This window comes from Mauremys reevesii, linkage group 1 (genome assembly GCF_016161935.1).
Source record: "Mauremys reevesii isolate NIE-2019 linkage group 1, ASM1616193v1, whole genome shotgun sequence".
In the NCBI taxonomy this organism is placed as follows: Eukaryota; Metazoa; Chordata; order Testudines; family Geoemydidae; genus Mauremys; species Mauremys reevesii.
Window position 1 is genome coordinate 232,514,856 of NC_052623.1, and position 21,004 is coordinate 232,535,859.

At 43.5% G+C, this 21,004-nt stretch overlaps 1 protein-coding gene across 2 annotated transcripts in view; it reads right to left on the bottom strand.

The window, feature by feature from the left end:
* CREBL2 (cAMP responsive element binding protein like 2) overlaps positions 1 to 20,162 on the bottom strand; it is a 33,825-nt gene extending 13,663 nt beyond the window's left edge. The window contains exon 1 of one of the 2 annotated variants that reach the window (XM_039508910.1): positions 19,992 to 20,154. In XM_039508910.1, coding sequence (XP_039364844.1) covers positions 19,992 to 20,006 — 15 coding nt within the window. In that variant the 5' untranslated portion in view covers positions 20,007 to 20,154. Of the gene's footprint in view, positions 1 to 19,991 lie in introns of both variants that reach the window. The other variant, XM_039508900.1, reaches the window with a different exon arrangement.
* Positions 20,163 to 21,004: the final 842 nt, after the last annotated feature.

The window sequence follows — 21,004 nt, forward strand, 5'->3', positions numbered from 1 at the left end:
ATGGATCACTGGTTTGATTTTCCCAGATTTCAAAAACCTGTGATGAATACACCAGTTAGTACTGCACCTTTAGCTTGCGATTCAGACATAGCAACTTACGCATGCACTGTATTTTTCTTACAGGCAAGTGTTCAAATGTTACAGCACGTTTTTATTGCACAACACAAACATTGTAGAACAAGTGATATCTGTGATTATCAAAGCAAGTTTGTTTTGAAGCATCATGCAGTAAAAACAATTTATCACTAAGTGAACTCATGTTCTATAATGGAAAGTGGATTAGACAATAGAACTCATTCTTTATGTAGTGAAATGATTCAGCGATCACTTGGCAGCCTAATCCTATCCCCTCATATATACTGCCTTTTCTAATTTATTCAGAAGTGGCTGCCTGCCCTGAGCAAACAGGGGAACACAGCGTACTTCATGAACTTCTATTGATTTTGAAACAAATATAAGTCATAAGATCAGAAGAAAATTCAAACCCTTTGTCAAGTTTCAGCTGCAGAGTGTTATTTTAACTGTAAATTCCCTGCACCCTTCCTAAGACAGAAGACTCCAAAGCACATTATTTAAGATTTCCTATTTTAAATTCAAATAAAAAAATACCAATGGAACAAAATTCATTCTCACATTCCTACATAATCTCACTAGGCTATACCTGTGGTAAATTTGGCCCAAGGCATATAAAGTTTCGTAAGCACCTTGTCAGACACATTTATAATAATTGGCTCGTTTCCATGCAAACTAAATGTTTTGCTTTACTGCAATAACTAAGACTTGGTTGCGTATTCCAATATGGGTTACTTGTATAATGATTTATATGTTTGAAGTGCTACAGGAGTTATATTTTATATTAAATAAATAAATAAGAAGGGCCCCAGGCACTCAGAGTACATTATCTTTTTTATCCATCATCCGAAACACGATCATGGGATTGGTACATTAATCTTCCCAAAGGAGGTTCCACAGTTTCTGGATATTACATTATCCCAGAGATCACATCTTAATGATCTAAGCATCAGGTCTGAAACACTTAAGACTCTATGGAACCATGCATTTAGATCACTTCAAAATTGAGAGAGAGAGAGAGAGAGAGACACACACACACGCTCTCTCTCTCTCGCTTTTAAATCCAAGGTCCTGTCTGCTCTGAATGAACAATAAGGAGCCCCTGATTCTTTCCATAAGAACAGAGATAAGAAGGTGTCACCTTCTGCATTAGAAGCAAAATATGTTGGGAGGGGAACTGAGGAGTAAATGGCAGAAAAATTATTCCTTTCTGCACACCGTGTAAGAAGGCGTCACGCACGCTGATTTTCAGTGGCACTCATACTGCCCGGGTCCTGGCCACTGGTCCGGGGGGCTCTGCAGTTTAATTTAATTTTAAATGAAGCTTCTTAAACATTTTAAAAACCTTATTTACTTTACATACAACAACAGTTTAGTTATATATTATAGACTTATAGAAAGAGACCTTCTAAAAAGGTTAAAAGTTATTAGTGGCACGCGAAACCTTAAATTAGAGTGAAAAAATGAAGACTTTGCACACCACTTCTGGAAGGTTGCCAACTCCTCCTGTACATTTACAGTTTATGAAGCAGTTAGCTTATCCTTTCACCTTGACGGACCTCTACCCACGCTACACAACACTTTTTATATTTTGGTACAATATTTGCCTTCCCTTCCAAGTTCTCTGATTACTTGAGCAGCCCTATACACAGGGCTCTATCCACAGATGGGAGGGCAGCAGGCTACGTCTTTAAGGTCACGACTCCCCTATGAGTTAACCGCCACGATTGTGGTAATTTAAATGTGAAGCATCCCATCTGATTTGAGACTGATATCAACAATTCCACAATATTCTGATCTCCACACAGCCCAGGAAGAGTCTCAAGGTTTCAACCACAGGTTCTCACATGATTCTGCTCCACTTTGCACATAACCAGGTGATTTAATACAGTCTGGCTACCACAACAGGTATTTTTCTTGGGAACATGGGACTTTTGTTCTTTACTGTAAATTTGAGCAACATGGCTAGAAAAAAAATCTTGGTTAAATCCTTTGTATTAATTACTGTCTCTTCCTTGACTTCCAGTCATGTTTGCTTAGTTGGTTGCTATGTTGATATGACAGCAGAGAAAGACATAAGGCAGTACTGCAAGCTGAATCCAGGCATGGATGAGAGAAAAAAATAACTCCTAAACTCCCTTTCTATTTGCACTGGAATTATTAGCATTTAGCAACTGTCTTTTTAAACAGTCATATGTGATCAAGAGCCAAAAGAGAAATATCATAATTAGTAATGATGACATGTTTGTCACATGCAGTGTTGTTGTAGCCGTGTTGGTCACAGGATAATAGAGAGACATAAGGTGTGGTGAGGTAATATCTTTTATTAGATTAACTTCTGTTGGTTATAGACAAGCTTCCGAGCTTGAACAGAGCTGGAGAAGAGCTCTGTGTAACTCTCTCACCAACACAAGTTGGCCCGATAAAAAGATATTACCTCACTCACCTTATCTGTTTGTCAGAAATCCAAAAGAGTTTTTGTTTCAATTAATTTTTTTTGCAGATTTCAGAAACCAAGGAAAAACGTCTTCTCCCCTTTCTAACACCATACCAAGATCTTCATATCACTCTTGCTCATGCAAGATATCTGAATTCAGGGCATTGCTACTTGGGGAAGGAAGGAAGGAAGGAAACAAACCTCAACTCTGTGTACACAAATTTGCAGAGGGACAATAGAGTCCATCCCTTACCTCTCTTTAAAAGTGCAAAGTTTCAAAAAGTTCAATGAATAGAAGATTGTTAGGGGTGGAATAGATCTGGACAAGGAGAAGTCTGGAGATAAATGTGAGAAGCCAGGGACATATGCTCGTTTTGTTAAAATATTATATGTTTGCTGTTGAAGAAAAAAATCCAGAATAGTTAACATTGTTCTTTTAGTTAAATAAAACAATTTAAATGTCTGTCTGGTGATGTTCTCCTCCTAATACAGCATGTCAAGAAAATCCTCCAAATATTAACGATTAACCTGTTGAATTGGAGATAGTTCACCTCCCAATGAAGCAGATATTTATGAAGTCAATTACCTTTGGTAAATGAAATAACCAAACAATCATTCATTTTCTGATATAGCTGTAAAACTAATCTGAAAAGTTTTCAAAATAAATCACTGTTTAAAAATGTACAGTGTGTACCTTCTAAAAATAAAACCTACATCTATCTCTGAATTGTGAAGAATATGTATTAAGGTTATAACTACAAACAAGAATGCACTTTTATGTAGAAAACCATGATTAAATCAAGTCTTCCTGACTAGTGATTTAAATCAGAAAGTCATATTTCTGCAGGGACGCAAAGAAATCTGCAGGGGACATGAATTCTGCACATGTGCAGTGGCGCAGAATTCCCCCAGGAGTAAAACTGTATACTCATCTGCTTATTCTATGGGATTCACACACCCCATTCATACCATAGGGTGTCTGGACCCTGATTCTCATAACCAGCTCTATGGATTAATACAGGATTGCACTCCGCACAGCCATCAATCTCTCTCAGCAGCTCCCAATTCACTTGAAAAGAAGTTACTAGTTACTGAACTGCGCAAACACCATTTCAGCCAGCAACAGAAAGGTTTCTTGTACGTTCAAGATCTCTGCATACACAGAAGTTATATTCTCTAGCATGGGGACAGTGTGTCACACAAATACCAGAGTCTACATGAAAAAAGAGAAATTGCATACATACAAGCAGAATGTTGTAGCTTATATGGTGATTCAGGTACTTGCTCTTATAAAGTATAATGGCTGGAGGTATACAGACATGTTAACTCTCACAATCAATTCTTAGTAAAATTAAGCCTCACTCTGATCTCGCAATAAAACTCTCAAAGTCAGGATTTTTTTTTCCAATGAGGCACATTCTAATGTGTTTCCAGTCAAACAAGAGTTACCCCACCCTAAAAAAAGGAATGCAGCTTCTCCACCTGGCAGTTAATTCCAAAGTAATTTGAAAGACAATGAGAATTAATTTACATATCAGATAAACAAAGCTACCCAGCTAACAGGTGGCTACACTCCAGCAGGGAAACTTCAAATAAGCAATTGAATCAACTGGGGGGAAAAAACCTCCTGATATTTGAGAGTTCTAAATGTGAGGCTTGATTTTACTTAGAAATCCTGTCAGTCTCAAGGGCTGCTCCCCTGCCAGCCTGGGAAGTGGGAGAGGGGACCCCACTGCAGCCCCACCAGGCCTTGGGAGGGTGCAGAACTCTAAGGAGAAGGTGAGGCTGGAGGCAGCAGGGGAGCTGAAGTGAGACGCGGTGGGGGGGGGGGGATTGTTGGAGTAGGGGACTGTATTGATAGTAGGTTCTAAGCAGATGGGTTGAGTGCTGGGAGGGTGAACTGAGGGCGGTAAGGATCGATGGAGTAGGGGGGTTGAACTGATGGGGTGAGACAGAACTAAAGGGGGGCTGAAGTGAGGTAGGTTGGGTGGGGAGAGAACTGATGGGAGACTGGGAGACAGGATTAATTGCTGGGCAAGAGATGGGCAGATGTGGGAGTGTGCAGCAGGGGCCAAAATCAGCTTATCCAGCACGTGTGGGTGAGTGGGCAACACTAATTGTCACATGTACACACCCTGGGGATGGACAGGGGGGGTTCAAATATCAAGAGACCTAAAAAAAACCACAATATAATCTTTTATTAATATGTCATGATTTGGGGACCAATCTCATGATTTTAGGGGTCCGACTCATGATTTTTAATTTCTTGAAGCTGGCAATTCTGGGTATAGGTCTGCAGTTTCCTAGGTAATTAGTCTTTCCCAGTCATCTACATTGGCCCACTCTTATATGTTAAAAGTTAGGGCTTAGATGGATGCCATAGACATATATATGTTAAGTAAAACTTCAGTCATGAGACAAAGAATTCATTGAAATACCTTAGGTAGGGATATTAGTGAGAATTATATGGACCCAGTGCAGTTCTATCTGCAAATGACAAATGTCCCTAAAACACCTGGGCTAAATTATGGCTGCCCTTGCACACATGTATGAGAGTATGAGAAGACCCTGTATACTTTCTCCTCCACCCTATCTATCACTCCCACAATTTGTGTAAGGACTCTGGACCACAAGGGTGCTTGTGGAGGTACATAGCAAGGTAAGCAGTGTTTATCACCCTGGACATGTATATGTTGGGAGGAAGACAAGGGCGAGGTGAGGGCACGGCAATGACCTTATACCTCCCCACCCCCAAACCATCACCAGCATTTTAATGTAGTGCCGGAGCAGCTCCAGCCAAGTCAGAGACATCCTCCCCTGGCCCTCCCCAGATAAGGTGGGAAGGGATGGGATGGGGGAAGAGTGTGGGGGTCCCGGGCTAGGGGTGGGGTCATGTGGGGGGTGGTCATAGGGGTTACTCCCCTGACTCTCAGCTTCTCCCGCCAAAAAAATGTCCTCACTAGTTGCTGTCCCGGCCCATCAGGGTAAGCAGCTGGCACGCTGGGACACTTTTGTTTACTTAGGTTTACCTCCGTGCCTCCGGACGCTCGAGGTAAACAAACCATCTTGGCCTCCCAGAGGCTTATCCTCATGGCCTGGGAGCCAAAGTTTGCTGACCCCTGAATTATAGGGTTGGCTTATGAATGGGTTATAAAAAAATTTCCATTTTTACTTATGCATCTTAGGAGGGGTCGGCTTATAAACAAACTGGCTTATGATCGAGTATATACGGTATATTTTATAGCTATATCTATAAAGGCTAAACACACCACACTTGTAATGGTAGGGAAAAAATTCTATCCATGCTCGCAAGCTCTCTCTCTGTAGTGGTAATCAAAAATGTAATAAGCCACAAGCCCTAAAATAAAAATGATGATACCTACCAAATTGCAGTAGATCACTTACATTAATACAATATAACCCAACTGCACACAATGCAGGAGATTCTGATATCATGGTACATTTCATGTTTCACGTTGATTAACTGACTTCCATCTAATTCTTGGACCTGAGCCATCAGTGCTTGAATTCCTGTCTTCACTAGTAGGCCCAGTTTCCCAAATCACAACAAGAAGGCTATCCAGACTGAAACTGACAGCTATTCAAAAACATAAACGTTCAGTGAACATACTTTTATTGAATCTTAAATAGCATAATACTTAGTACCAATGATTCCCTACGAAGTTTAAGCATTTTTATAATGTAAAAACCTTTATAGTATATATTTACACAGAACCCCCAATTCTACCCAGCATGCTTTCAGAGACACCTATTATTAAAAAAAATAAAGGATTTATATTAAAATAAAAACAAAGGATATTTAAAAAGTTAAAAACTTGGGCCAAGCACTACAGCGTTACGCTTTGTCTACACTGACAAGTGAACGACAAAACTGTCATCATTCAGAGGTGTTAAAAAAAAAAAACACACACACACACACACCTCCCAAAAGACAAAAGGGTTTTTTTTGTTTTGTTTTGTTTTTGTTTTTTAAGAGAAAAAGCGCCGGTGTGAACAGTGCTTTGTTGGCAGGAGCACTCTCCTGCCGACAAAGCTACTGCTGTTCGTTGGGGGGGTGGAAGTTTTTGTTAGTGTGAGAGCTCTCTCCTGGCGACAAACAGCAGCTACACTGAGCACCTTTTAGTGGCACAGCTGTGTCGCTAAAAGCTGCGTAGTGTAGACACAAAGCTTTAGTGTTCTGTACTGCCCATCAGGAAATGCAGTAGGTTCAATTTCAGTACCACTATCTAAACTGTCTAGCATTACCCTGAGTGCTTCCTATGGCTCAAAAGTCAGCAGCCACATTCTGTCCACTAAGGAACTGTGACCTGACATCAACATATGTTACACTAGACAGAGTACATACTGATTTAATTGTATATCTATTCTAAACAAGCCCAGGCATTTTTTAAAAACCACAAGTCAAAGCTACTTGATATTTGCTTTTGAGATTAAAACCTAAATGTAAACAAGAAGAATATTTTATGTTACTATAGGTTCCTTTCATCCCAAATAGCAAAAGGGACTTTACAATTTACTATGGCCCAAACCTTAAGCCACATACCCTGAAAAAGCTCCAACTGGTAGGGAACACAGCAGCCCATCTCCTTAACACAGGTCACTATGAATCCACATCCCAATGCTTCACTCCCCACACTGACTGCTCAATGAACAAGAGTCCAGTTTGAATGTCACACAACAGGTACCTCTAAGGCTTTGGCTACACTTGCATTTAGAAAACTCTCCCAGCGCTGTCCACTGGCGCCAGGCGCCGCAATTTGCAGCGCTGCAGAGAAGCCCTAAGTAAATAGGACTGGCCTTAATTGCTTGGGAGATCACCTTTCTCTCCGTGACCACAGTCTCCCACAACAAGACCAAATTTTCATAGGAGCTTGAACTAGACTATGTAACCCACTTCCACTAGAAATATGGATGACTGCAGGCCTCATTATTTAGAGACAAGCACAAAATTAATTTCACCAATTTTGCTTTCCGTCAAATTCCTCACGTGTTCATACCCAAGCATAAAGAAAAAAATCCTATAAATTAATCAAGCTATTTCACCGAGAGAGGCAAATGTTATTGTAATTCCAATTTGTAAATATTTAGAAGGCACATAGATTCTACAGTGATGGGGACTATATAAGTAAGCACCTACTAAGATCCTTCTTCCTGTACAGACTCCCACTGAACTCAGCTTTGTCATCAATTATATTATACAGTGTCCTACGCAGATTAAAAAAACAAGTAAGGTCACAAAAATTAATGGGACTCTGCAAAGGTCCACGCCTATGTTCCCTTTTGCAGGATAGGGGCCTACAGGATTTACATACAGAAACACAGCCAACTCTGGGGTATAAGGCAGCAATCAAGCAGTGCTGCACTTGAATACTGGAACAAAACCTAATTTAATAGAAGCATCACAGGAACTAATGTCTATGCAAAGTAAACAAGATTTTAGTTTAAGGTTCCACTGGTAAAAACTACACATTACTGTTCTTCAATTGGCAGCTTGCAGGCCAGCTCCAGCCATGAGGGCCTTCTCTTTGGCCATCAGGAGGCAATAGGCATCAGCTCTTCCTTCATGCCTCCTGGGAATCAGCAGCCAACCAGAGCTGCTCAGGAAGCAGCAGAAAGTTCTCTGCCCTGCTCCTCAGGAGCCTAGCTTAGCCTCACAAGAAGAGAGGGTAGAGGGGAGAAGGAGCAGTCCCTGATCACAGGAGGGGAGAGAGGAGGAGGCAGGAGCAGAAAGAACTCTGCAGCTCAGGGCTTCTCCATTGTTCTGCCCCCCTCCCCTCTGTGCCAGGGATACCGCCTCTGCTCCCCACTCCCTGTCACACCCATCCGGGGAACGAGGGTGAAGAACCCCTGGAGCTCCTCCCCCCACCCCAGTAGCCTGGAAGGGGAACGGGGACCTCACTGCAGGCCCCTTTCCCCCCCCACTCTCCAGCCTGGGAGAGGGGGGTGTAGAACTCCATCAGCCACAGAAGTGAGGCCGAGGGCCACAGCGGATTGGGGGTGAATTGATGGGGACTGGACAGAGACCAGGTTGGATAAAAATCAATGCTTTTTTTTTTTTAATTAAAAAAAAATGGATTTTTTTGATAGGTTTTCTCTTCAAAAAGCATTTTATCTAAAGATAGTATTAATTAAGATACATTATAGCTCAAAGATATCTCATCATGGAATGAGGATTATAAATTCTAATGCTATATACGAGACAATATAGTCATCTAATGTTTAAGAAAAGTTTTGTAAATGAGTTCCAATAGTTCATGGATTAGGGACCCAGCCTTATGGGGTTCCACAGGCTTCTGTATAGATTATTTAGGCTAATCTTTCTATCTACCCAATGGGACTAAGTGCTCAGCCTAGAAGATACCATCAGAGATGCTTAGTTTTGTAGTTCTCAAACTGTGGATTTGTCTCCCCACAGGTAACATGCTTGCTAACAGCAAAAATGTTTTTAAACAAACAAACAAACATATAGAGGTGAGAAATAACAGACCTCAGCTCTATTGTCCCTCTACAAATTTGTGTACACAGAGTCCATCCCTTACCTCTCTCTAAAAGTGCAAAGTTTCAAAACGTTCAATGAATAGAAGATTGTTAGGGGTGGAATAGATCTGGACAAGGAGAAGAAGTCTGGAGATAAAGATGAGAAGCGAGGAACATATGCTTGTTTTGTTAAAATATTATATGTTTGCTGTTAAAGAAAAAAATCCAGAATACTTAATGTTTAAATGTCTGTCTGGTGATGTTCTCCTCCTAATACAGCATGGCAAGAAAAATCCTCCAAATATTAACGATTAACTTGTTAAACTATTTCCAGTTCACCTTCCAATGACTTCAAAATATCTGCTTCAATTACCTTTGGTAAATGAAATAACCAAACAATCATACATTTTCTGATATAGCTGTAAAACTAATCTGAAAAGTTTTCAAAATAAATCACTGTTTAAAAATGTATAGTGCGTACCTTCTAAAAATGAAACCTACATCTATCTCTGAGTTGTGAAGAATATGTATTAAGGTTATAACAACAAACAAGAATGCACATTTATGTAGAAAACCATGATTAATTTGAGTCTTCTTGACCAGTGATTTAAATCATGATTTAAATTAAATCGACCCTCACAGAGGCACTTCAGTTTAGTTTCCCTCTATTTACTAACATGCCATGTATTTAATTTAGAAAATTTTCATTTGCATTTAAATGCACTGGAGCTAGAATGTGTTGATACACTTCAACTTACAGTGGTACACATTTAATTAGACTCTTATGCAACATAAACCAATCAGTAATTGACATGCTTTCATTAGTTATCTTGATTGCATGCTGCACAGTACTTTTCAGAGGAGTGGGGGGTAAGACAAAGATTTAATGTCAAAAGTTCAGGCAATAAAAAGGCAGATTAGATGTCCATTCATTTCTCATGAGTTTCACTTCTAATTTTAATTTAATAGTTTTAATATAATTAATACTAATAGCACGCTGTTATACAAGCATTACAGTGTATTAGTATAATTATTTGTTTACAGGATTTCAATGGAATATTTTGAGATTATTAAATACAATCTGGCACACCACTCTTGCAAGGTTGCAACCTCCTTCAGTGGAAGGATCACGAGACAGCAAACACCTGAAGAGCCCTTTGGCCCACCAACATTTAGATACTGCCTTATCTGCCCTCCAGAAAATGTAACTGAATACCATTGTTATACACTGAACACTGAATTGTCTCTGAACAGGAGATGCCATGGAGCATACATTTTCCAGACTTTATATTTAGTCCACTATGCCTCTTCCTTTCAGAGCTTCCTATTTTAAATCATATACATTGTCAAACACAGAAGCATAAAATTAATCTTAAAATATTATTGCTTTTAATCTTTTATAATTTATAAATACAACTGTAAACTAAGGGAGTATTTTTGCTTTTATACATACATTCTATTTTATTTATATATATATATATATATATACACATACACATACACACACACACGAGATGTAAACATTGGTTTAAAAAAGTTATTTAACTGGTTAACCGTTAACTGAAGTCCCTCCAGGTCGCCAGGGATGGAGTGCCGCCGACCCACCTGGCACAGCAAGGCCGGGACTGGGGTCCCCGTGGCTGACTAGCTGGGATCCCTCTGGCCGTCCGGCACAGCGCGGCCGGGGCCGGGATCCCTCTGGCCGTCCGGCACAGCGCGGCCGGGGCCGGGATCCCTCTGGCCGTCCGGCACAGCGCGGCCGGGGCCGGGATCCCTCTGGCCGTCCGGCACAGCGCGGCGAGGGCTACTCTGGCCGGCGTCCCTTCAGTGTTAACGGTTACGGCCACTTAACCTTTTACATCCCTAATACACACAGAGTCAGGGCACTGAAAACAAAATTTATCAAACAGAATGACTGAACTCTGGTGGATGCAGCTATAACATGACTACTCTCATGCTAATGCAACTTTATCATCTCAGCTTTTATAAGGAAATTCCTTCCCCAGGCATAGTTGTTCAAACCACAGATAAGGCTGGAAGTGAACCTTTAAGATCGCCTACTTCAGCCCCTGCAAGAAGTAGGAAAACATGAGTCAGTGGAACTTTTAGCAGATTACAGAGATCAAACTATGTTGGACTTGAACCACATCAAACTGCACACCTAATATCATCAGGTACTATTACAGTGCCTGTCCCACACTGATACAGCAGTCTCCTGCTGTACAATTCAGTGAGAACCCTCCCAAACACAAGATGGGAGCCACTGAATTTAGCCACCAATGATTCTGGCTAACCTGCAGTGTGAAGAGTTGTTGCTAAGGGCTAAGAGCCCTTTAAGATCATTATAGACAATAAAACCTTTCTAAGGGCTTGGCTACACTTACAAGTTGCAGCGCTGGGAGTTACAGCGCTGCTCATGCAGCTGTGTAAGGGCCAGCGCTGGAGTGTGGCCACACTGACAGCTACCAGCGCTGCAGTGTGGCCACACTTGCAGCACTTTCCAGCGCTGTATTGAGAGGTGCATTGTGGGCAGCTATCCCACAGAACACCTCGTCCTTTGGCGCTTTGGCGCTGAGTATTGTGGGAAGGAAGGAAGTGTGCGGGTCATTCCGCTTCCTGTTTGCCAGCGCCCCGTGGTGCATCGCTTCACATCCCAGCATTCATTCCGGCAGCGTTTGGTGCCATTGTGAGTGTCTTTCTGTTACTCTCTGTGAATCGCGATTTCTGTGGCAAATGGAGCCCGATCTGCTGAGGACTCTGCTGATGAGTGTCACCAGCACAACACGTTTGGCAGTCGAGCTATTCCTTCAGCTCCAAAGTGACAGTGAGGAGTCCGGCGATGATATCAATATGGATTTGTCTGGTGACACTACAGTGCTTGCGGCATTCACGGAAATGCTCAGCACCGTTGACGCCGCTTTTGGGCTCGGAAACAAGCACTGAGTGGTGGGATCACATCGTCATGGAAGTCTGGGATGACGAGCAGTGGCTGCAGAACTTTCGTATGAGAAAAGCCACTTTCATGGGACTGTGTGCTGAGCTCGCCCCACTCTGCGGCGCAAGGACACAAGATTGAGAGCTGCCCTGACGGTGGAAAAGCGGGTGGCTATTGCAATCTGGAAGATGGCAAATCCAGACAGCTACCGGTCGGTCGGGAACCAGTTTGGTGTGGGAAAGTCGACCGTGGGAATCGTTTTGATGCAAGTTTGCAAGGCAATTAATCGCATCCTGCTAAGAAAGACCGTGACTCGGGAGCGTGCAGGACATTGTGGATGGCTTTGCACAAATGGGTTTCTAACTGTGGAGGCGATAGATGGGACGCATATTCCTATTCTGGCCCCCACCTGGCATCAGAGTACGTTAATCGTAAGGGTATTTCTCTATGGTTCTCCAGGCGCTTGTGGATCACCGTTTCATTGACATTTACACAGGCTGGCCTGGAAAGGTGCATGATGCACGCATCTTTCGAACAGTGGCCTGTTCAGGAAGATGCAGGCAGGGACTTTTTCCCAGACAGGAAGATCACAGTAGGGGATGTCGAAATGCCCACTGTGATCCTTATACCCGTTACTGCCTTGGCTCATGAAACCCTATACAGGGAAGCTTGACAGGAGCAAGGACCGGTTCAACTACAGGCTGAGCCGGTGCAGAATGACTGTGGAGTGTGCTTTTGGGCGTTTAAAGGCTCGCTGGAGATGTTTGTATGGGAAGCTAGACTTGGGGAAAGCAGCATCTTATAAGCGCTTGCTGTACCCTCCATAATATTTGTGAAGGGAAGGGTGAAACATTCAGTGAGGCATGGACCACCGAGGTTCAAGTCCTGGAGGCTGAATATGCACAGCCAGAGAGCAGGGCTAATAGAGAGGCCCAGCACAGGGCTTCAAGGATTAGGGATGCCTTGAGGGAAGAATTTGAGGCTGAAAGCCAACAGTAATGTTTGCTGCCTTGCATGGGAGTGAATTGCACTGCTTACACTGTTATTCTATTATCCATAATAATAATATCATTTGCAGTGCCTCTTTCTTTACTGGGCTAAGGTGTCTTTCACTATCTGCTATAATAAAGACTGTGTTCAAAGCCAAGAATTGTTTTATTGAAAAGAAAAAAACTTCCTTGACAGACAGACAGACACACAACATTTCATTAACACAAGAGGGCAAGGGTGTGGGTTGGTGAACTGTACAGTCACAAGTTTGCATATGCCATGTCTGGATTGCTGTTTAATGAATCCTGCACTTCAGGGTGCATATACTGCATGGTGATGGGGTTGAATGCAGAGGGTAAGGGTGGTGGTAGGTATCAGGGCTGGTTGGGCAGGTGTTGGAGGCAGCTGGTGGTGGTAAGAGCCTGGATGCTGGGGAAAGGTGGTTTGAGCTGACATTGGGGCACAAGGCACAAAGGACGGGCGGGTGGGGAGTAGCACGGTAGTGCTCTGCTTGCATGGCAACGAGTGACTCTATAGACTCCGCTTGGCGCTCCAGGATGCTTAGCAGCCGCTCCGTGCTTTTCCTCTTGGCCACTGCATTTCTCTGGTCCTGCTTTCTTTCTCTCGCCACTCCTTCAATTCTTTTCTCTCTGTAGCAGAGTGCTGAAGAACAGTTTTCAGCATGTCCTCTTTGCTCTTGATTTTTCTCAAATTTTGAAGCCTCTGTGATGTTGAACATCTGGGCAGTCCAGTCAAGGTCACTGTACACACAGAAATGACAACATTTAACACGGGCAGCATTGTATCCACTATCTCCAGACATGAATTGTTACACTGAGGAGTTCTCACTTGCAAGTTCTCACTTGCATTCTTTATCCCAAAAGGAAAACACAACAGAAGCCACGAAATGGTGAGTGAGGAGTGGGGCTTGAGTGAGAGGGGAGCTGGTTGCTTGGGTAATCTGGAGTGCTAGAGGGGTTGAGTGAAGATGCAGATGCAGGGGTGATCTTATCTCCTATCTCTTCACTAAAGAGTCTCCCAACATTTTCACAGGACTTAATCCTGGAAGATGTTTCAGTCACTAGGGAACAGCGGGGGGCTCTTTTAGAGCAATGTGGATTCCGCCCGGGACCCTATGCGGCGTGCCTGTGTTCAGAAATGGTCCCCTGGCCGAAGAGTGGCGCACCGTCACTGGGACAAGGGACACAGTGGCTCTGCCTATAAACCTGCGCAGGCATATTGCCCACGCTCTGGATGAAGCTTTTGCTGAGATAACTGAAGCAGATTACCGCGACGTGATAGACCACATCAACGGGCTATTCCACATCTAGACGCTGCCATGCATGCATCCATAACCCCCCTTCCTCTCCAGAAACATTTCCATCCAGAAAATAAGCTCCTCTGCTTGTCCTTCTGCAACTGCTGGCTGCTGCTGCGATTGGGTACTTTCCTCCTGGCTTGAGAAGAGCTCCTGGCTGCATGCCTCCAGGAATCGTTTCTTCCCCATCCCAGGAGCTTCACTCGCGGTTTCCTCTCCCCCGCAGCCTCCTCCTCCTCCTGTCCCCAGCCTGCTCAGAAGTGTCCATCGTTACCCTGGGATTGGCAGTGGGGTCACCCCCAAGTATGTTGTCCATCTCCAAGTAAAACGGCAGGTCGTGGGGCGGATCCGGATCTGCGATTACCCTCGCGGGCTTTGTAATAGGCACTCCGCAGCTCTTTAACTTTCACCCTGCATTGTAGTGCGTCCGTTGATGGCCCCTATCCAGCATGTCCCTTGCTATCTGCTCAAAGATATCGTAATTCCTACGGCCGAGCGCAGCTGTTGCCTGAACAGACGCCTCACCCCAAACACTGATGAGGTCCTGCAATTCACCTGTGCTCCATGCGGAGGCCTGGTTACCTGTAACCTGTAACTGATTAACTGATTGCACTCCACACCTGGCTGCAGCAAACAGGAAGGAGATTTTTAAATTTCCCGGGGCATTTAAAGGGCGGGTCACCTGAGGCAAGAGCAGTAGAGTGCAAACTGATGTGCAGAGTGGCTGAACAGGAATTCTGGGATAGCTCCTTATTCCCTGGAGGACAGGTAAAGCGCTGGTGAGTGTCCACACCTGCTGAGCAGCGCTGGTGTCACCAGCGCTGCACTATACCCCAACCCGGATGGGTTTCAGCCAGCGCTGCAACCAGGGAGTTGCAGCGCTGGTTGTTAATTGCAGCGCTGGAAAGCCTCCACCAGCGCTGCAACTTGTAAGTGTAGCCAAGCCCTAAGTAGGGTGAACAAATTCAGTAATATCTAGTAATACCAGTAATGCCTGAAAATACTAGTTTAGCGTCTGTTCCCATTCAATTCTTAACCTTTTCAGATGAAGTTGCTGGTGCTTGACACCTCCCAGGATTAGATCCTAGAGATAATCTCTTCCCCTTCCATTTAAAATTGTTAAACATCCCCACTGCAAGTATTTACATGTTTACATAGACAAGTAATACCAGGAAAGTGTATTTTAATCTGAAGGTAGGAGTGGTAGGGAAGCCACCAAATATTTGCTTTCCTCCTCCATAAGTAGAAATTCCTTCCAGGAAAATACTGGATACATTTAACTTCAGCTAAGACCTTCTTACTTATGGGGTGCTAAAGCTCAATTTGTTTAGTGAATATGGGCTGTAGCCCTTTCAAAGAAAACAGATTAATGTGTATGTTGTTTATCATGTGACAATCTTGATACCTCACAAAATACACTTAAAGCTAAAAATTTTAAATATACCACAAATCTGAAAAATCTTCAAGCCTTTGAGAATTAATTCTGTGGCAGGACAGAAGAAAAGATTTTCCAGGAAAAAAAAAAATAATTCAGGCAACACCATTTTGCCTTAAATGTCTCAAGGACCAAAACCGCCATGACCCTTGTGACCCTTCACAACTACAGTCCTGATCCCATAAGCAGCTTCACACAGGGAGACCCTTGCACCCACACAGAACGCTGCTGATTCCAAAAGCTTAACATGAAACCCTTAGTGAAACAACATATTTATCAACTTCTACAATAACTTAGCTGTAGTTGTGACCCTAAGAGTCCCTGAATGCCCACTGGCAGAGGGCCTACCATACTGTAACTCTCAAGGCCTGATACACTCATTTCCCCTAACATGCTGTTGTTATATGAACCTAAAAGGCATCTTGTAAGGAATTCATATGTAAACTGGTGACACGCTGGTTCCGAAAACCAATGCTTGATATATGTACTGGTTATGTATAAAAATAGGGCTGTCAAATGATTAAAAAAATTAATCGTGATTAATCGTGCGATAAAAAAATTGCGATTAATCACACTGTTAAACAATAATACCATTTAAATATTTTTGATCTTTTTTACATTTTCAAATCTATTGATTTTAATTACAACACAGAATACAAAATGGACAGTGCTCACTTTATATTTTTTATTACAATATTTGCACTGTAAAAAAAAATAGTATTTTCCAATTCCCCCATTACCAGTACTGTAGTGCAATCTCTTTAACATGAAAGTTGAACTTACAAATGTAGAATTATGTACCAAAAAAACTGCATTAAAAAATAAAACAATGTAAAACGTTAGAGTCTACAAGTCCACTCAGTCCTATTTCTTATTCAGTCAATCGCTCAGACAAACAAGTTCGTTTATATTTGGAGGAAAATGCTGTCCGCTTCTTGTTTACAGTGTCACCTGAAAGTGAAAACAGGTATTCACATGGCACTGTCGTAGCTGGCACTGCACAATATTTACATGCCAGATGCGCTAAATTCATATGTCTCTTCATGCTTCAATCACCATTCCAGAGGACATGCGTCCATGCTGACGATGGATTCTGCTCGATAACGATTCAAAACAGTGCGGAACAATGCATGTTGATTTGAGTCAGATGCCACCTGCAGAAGATGGATTTTCTTTTTTGGTGGTTCGGGTTCTGTAGTTTCTGCTTCAGAGTGTTGCTCTTTTAAGACATCTGAAAGCATTCTCCACACCTCATCCCTCTCAGATTTTGGAAGGCACTTCAGATTCTTAAACCTGGGGTTGAGGTGCTGCATCTATCCTTAGAAATCTCACATGGTACCTTCTTTGCATTTTGTCAAATCTGCAGTGAAAGTGTTCTTAAAATGGAACAACATGTGCTGGGTCATCACCCGACACTGCTATAACATGAAATATATGGAGAAGAATCGGATAAAACAGAGCAGGAGGCATATGATTCTCCCCCAAGGAGTTCGTTCACAAATTTAATTAACGCATCTTTTTTTAACGAGCATCATTTGCATGGAAGCAAGTCTTCTGGAATGGTGGCTGAAGCATGAAGGGGCATACAAAAGTTTAGCATATCTAGCACGTAAATACCTTGTAATGCCAGCTACAAAAGTGCCATGTACATTTTCATTGTAATTTCATTCTCATTGTAAATGAGAAGCAGGCAGCATTACCTCCCATAAATGTAAACAAAGATGTTTGTCTTAGCAATTGGCTGAACAAGAAGTAGGACTGAGTGGACTTGTAGGCTATAACGTTTTACATTGTTTTGTTTTTGAGTGCAGGTATGCAACAAACAAAAATTGACATTTGTAAGTTGCACTTTCAGGATAAAGAGATTGCACTACAGTACTTGTATGAGGTTAATTGAAAAATTTATTTTTACAGTGCAAATATTTGTAATAAAAATAATAAAATAGTGAGCACTGTACACTTTGTATTCTGTAACTGAAGTCAATATATTGGAAAATGTAGAAAAATATCCAAAAACATTTAATAAATTTCAACTGGGATTCTATTGTTTAACAGTGCAATTAAAACTGTGATAAATCACAAATAATTTTATTAATAGTGATTAATTTTTTTAGTTAATCATATGAGTTAACTGCAATTGACAGCCCTAATAAAAAATGATGTGTTTGTGCTGGAAATATGTTCTTAAAATGAGGGCTGGAGGAAGTGCATAAATCCAGTCTGTCCTAGACAAAGGAATGTGGATTCATCTGTGTAACCAGCTTCATTACAGGCAGGGGACAGCCAAAGTACATTCACATACAAAGTAAACAAAGCATTCAAGTGGACAAGCAGCAGCTTAGCAAGTACAAGGAGGCCCAGAATTTGCACCCAGGAATTGTCTCTGGCTCTTGAGGCCGAGCCAATGCTATTTGGGTACTATAAGAGGAGCAAAAAGATATTTTCACTATCCATCACTCAGGGGACATTGGGTACAGCAACCTCTGAACCTGTGAAACTTGGACCCCCCCGCTTGTAGGGCTAGAGATGCTGGTAAGTTGATGTAAGAAAGAAAATTGCTGAGGCAAAGACTGTAACTTGCTACAATTAAATTTTAGTCATGAGAAAGCATTTTGTTTTGTTTGTAACTATACTTGTATCTTTTTCTTGTGCTTAATATCACTTAAATCTCTGCTCTTTGTTAATAAATTTATTCTTGTTTTGTTACAAACACCTCCATGTTGGGTATTAGAGCTAGCTGAAGAGTCACATGTCACTTTGTCTCTCTGGGGGCAGCAAATTTAGTAATTTTTGTGTGTTCAGTGAGAGGGACTAGACACTCCAGAGATACATCTCTGGGGGAATTTGGGTTCACTGTATGTTACCTGCAAGGCAAGGTTTAGACTGGCAGGAGTTTGGTGGTTAAGCAGACAGAATGGTGTGGCAGCGAACACACAGTCTAATCCCTAGCAAAGCTCTCATCTGATAACACAATGGCTTACAGTTCTGGCTGTCCTGATCAGAACATCACAGTTGTATAAGTATGTGTTTATAAAAGAAGTAATGCTATGCTGTTTTCTTATGCAATTAAGACAGATTAGCACAAGTAGTAATAAAAGAAAAGAAAGAGAACTGGACGGTCTCAGAATTCATTCGGGGTATGTGCCTTTCATTTCTACATTACTGGTTTTAACCCAACTCAGGTCAGAGTTTAGCAAGTGCCTGACAGCATCTTGGTAGCCTAACAGCAACTGTGTTGCTGATCTCAGTCCAGTTCCTGGAGAACAAGTGTCCATGGCTCAAAATTATTACAGCCAGCACACAAATGAATCGAAATACCAACACTCTGCTGGCCATCTCAGGTGAAAAGCTAAGGATTGAATGGGAACAGCGACTAAACTAGTCTCTTATCCCAGCAATGGCTCTCTATCTCAGATCTGAGGCACAGTGGTACTAGCAAGTGAAGGACAAATTTGTGCCACTGTTTCTGTGATATCTGCTGTGTGTGACTGAAGGATCTCACTCTCCAGAGTCATCACCATGCTTTTATGAGTATGCCACACAGAAAGGGAAGGGAATAACAGCTCGCCCCACTTTTTGACACCTCTGTTTTCTTTAATTTGCTACTACAGTACCTTGCCTTTAGTATAATTTATTTACACTGAAAAAGACAGATCATCACAGGAACACAGAATTAACCATACCACATCAGGCCCTTGGTCTGGTACCAGTGGCCCATATCTGAAGCTTTACAGGTAGATTAGAAAGCAAGAATTGTGCACTGCAGCACATGGTGGGTGGGGTGAAGAAAGGGGGAGGCCTTCCTCACACCTACAGTGAGGGTGAGCACGCCAAGCAGGAGCGATCGGCCCCCTTTTCCAGGGATTTGAAGCAATCAAATTTTTAAATTGCTCCGCTCCAGCTCCAGGCAAAAACCTACTGGTCCGTGCTCCAGCTCCGGGCTCCGCTCCAAAGACCTGCCCTTTCCCCAACACTCACAGCGACAAACGCCCACTGAAAATGCCTAGAGACAACCGTAAAACTGCAAACCAGGTTAATCCCACCCGCAATGATCCCACCCGTGATGCTGCGTCACGCCCCCACAGCGTGTCCCCCTCGGGCCGGGCGCAGATTCGGGGCCCGTGGCGGGGAGGGGGGGGGTCACTGCACCGTCACACCTACGTGTAGCCAAACCCACTGAACAGCCCCGCGCACCGCGCCCGAGGCAGGGCCCCGGCGGCCGCCCCAGGCTGGCGGGAGGGGGCGGGCAGAGGGCGGGAGGGGGTCCCAGGCTCACACCGCCACGCGCCAGCCGCGCCCGGCCCACCTTGCTGTCATCCATGGGAGCCGCCAGGCCTGGCCCCGCAGCAGCCGCCCGCCCGCGGCCCGCGCCAGCCGGTCACAACGGCGCCCGGGCACCCGACACAGCTACTCGCCCCGCCCAGGAACAGGCCCCGGCCCGCTCCATAGCGCGCTGCGCGGCCTGGTTACAGCCCCTCCCGTTCTCCCCTCAGCGGCGCGCGGGGTGAGAGCTGGGCGGGTGCATCTTGGGAATTAGAGTTTTGTTTTCCGTCGGCAGCCTCCGCAGTCGGTGCAGGCCTCTAGGCCAGAGAACTACAGCTCCCATGGAGCCAGGCGCGGCGCGGGACGCTGCGTGGCGCGGTGCACCCTGGTAATGGTAGTTTTGTACCATTGGGGAGATGATAGGTTAGGAGGAGCCGCCCGAATGAAAAACTACGTTTCCCAGAAGGCAGTGAAGGGGACCGGGCCGTACAGGGCTTTCGGGTCTGAAGCGTTCAGATACCAGATGTCTGCAGCAGCAGCAGCAGCAGCAGCAATCCTGGTTCAGGGCTGGTGATAAGGCGGGGCCTCCTGCAGGAATAGCTGCAGAGCACCGCTGGGATGAGCTAACGGGTGGCATCTCCTGGCGCCACCTCCGCCAAGGCAGCAAACACTCCCTGCACCACAAAGCACCTGGGAATCAAACATAAAATAAAAGCTGACACTGCAAAACCACAACCCTTCTCCTTCCTCCTCTCTCTCTCTCTCTCACACACAACACTGACACACAAACCTCCTCCAGGGGGGAACAACAATCCCACAGAAAACCAAAAACCAATTGCGATACTAGAGCAACACTGACAGTCACACCAAGGTTTGACTCAAATTTAGAACAAAACAACAGTCAACTAGACTGCTGTAGTGCCACACACAGAACTATTACACTAGGAGACTGGTTCATGGCGGTGCAATAAAATGTAAATGTAATAAAACAGTAATAATAATGGGTGATTTAAATAATTTAAACTAATCACAATTCACATCAGTATAAAGTTTAGA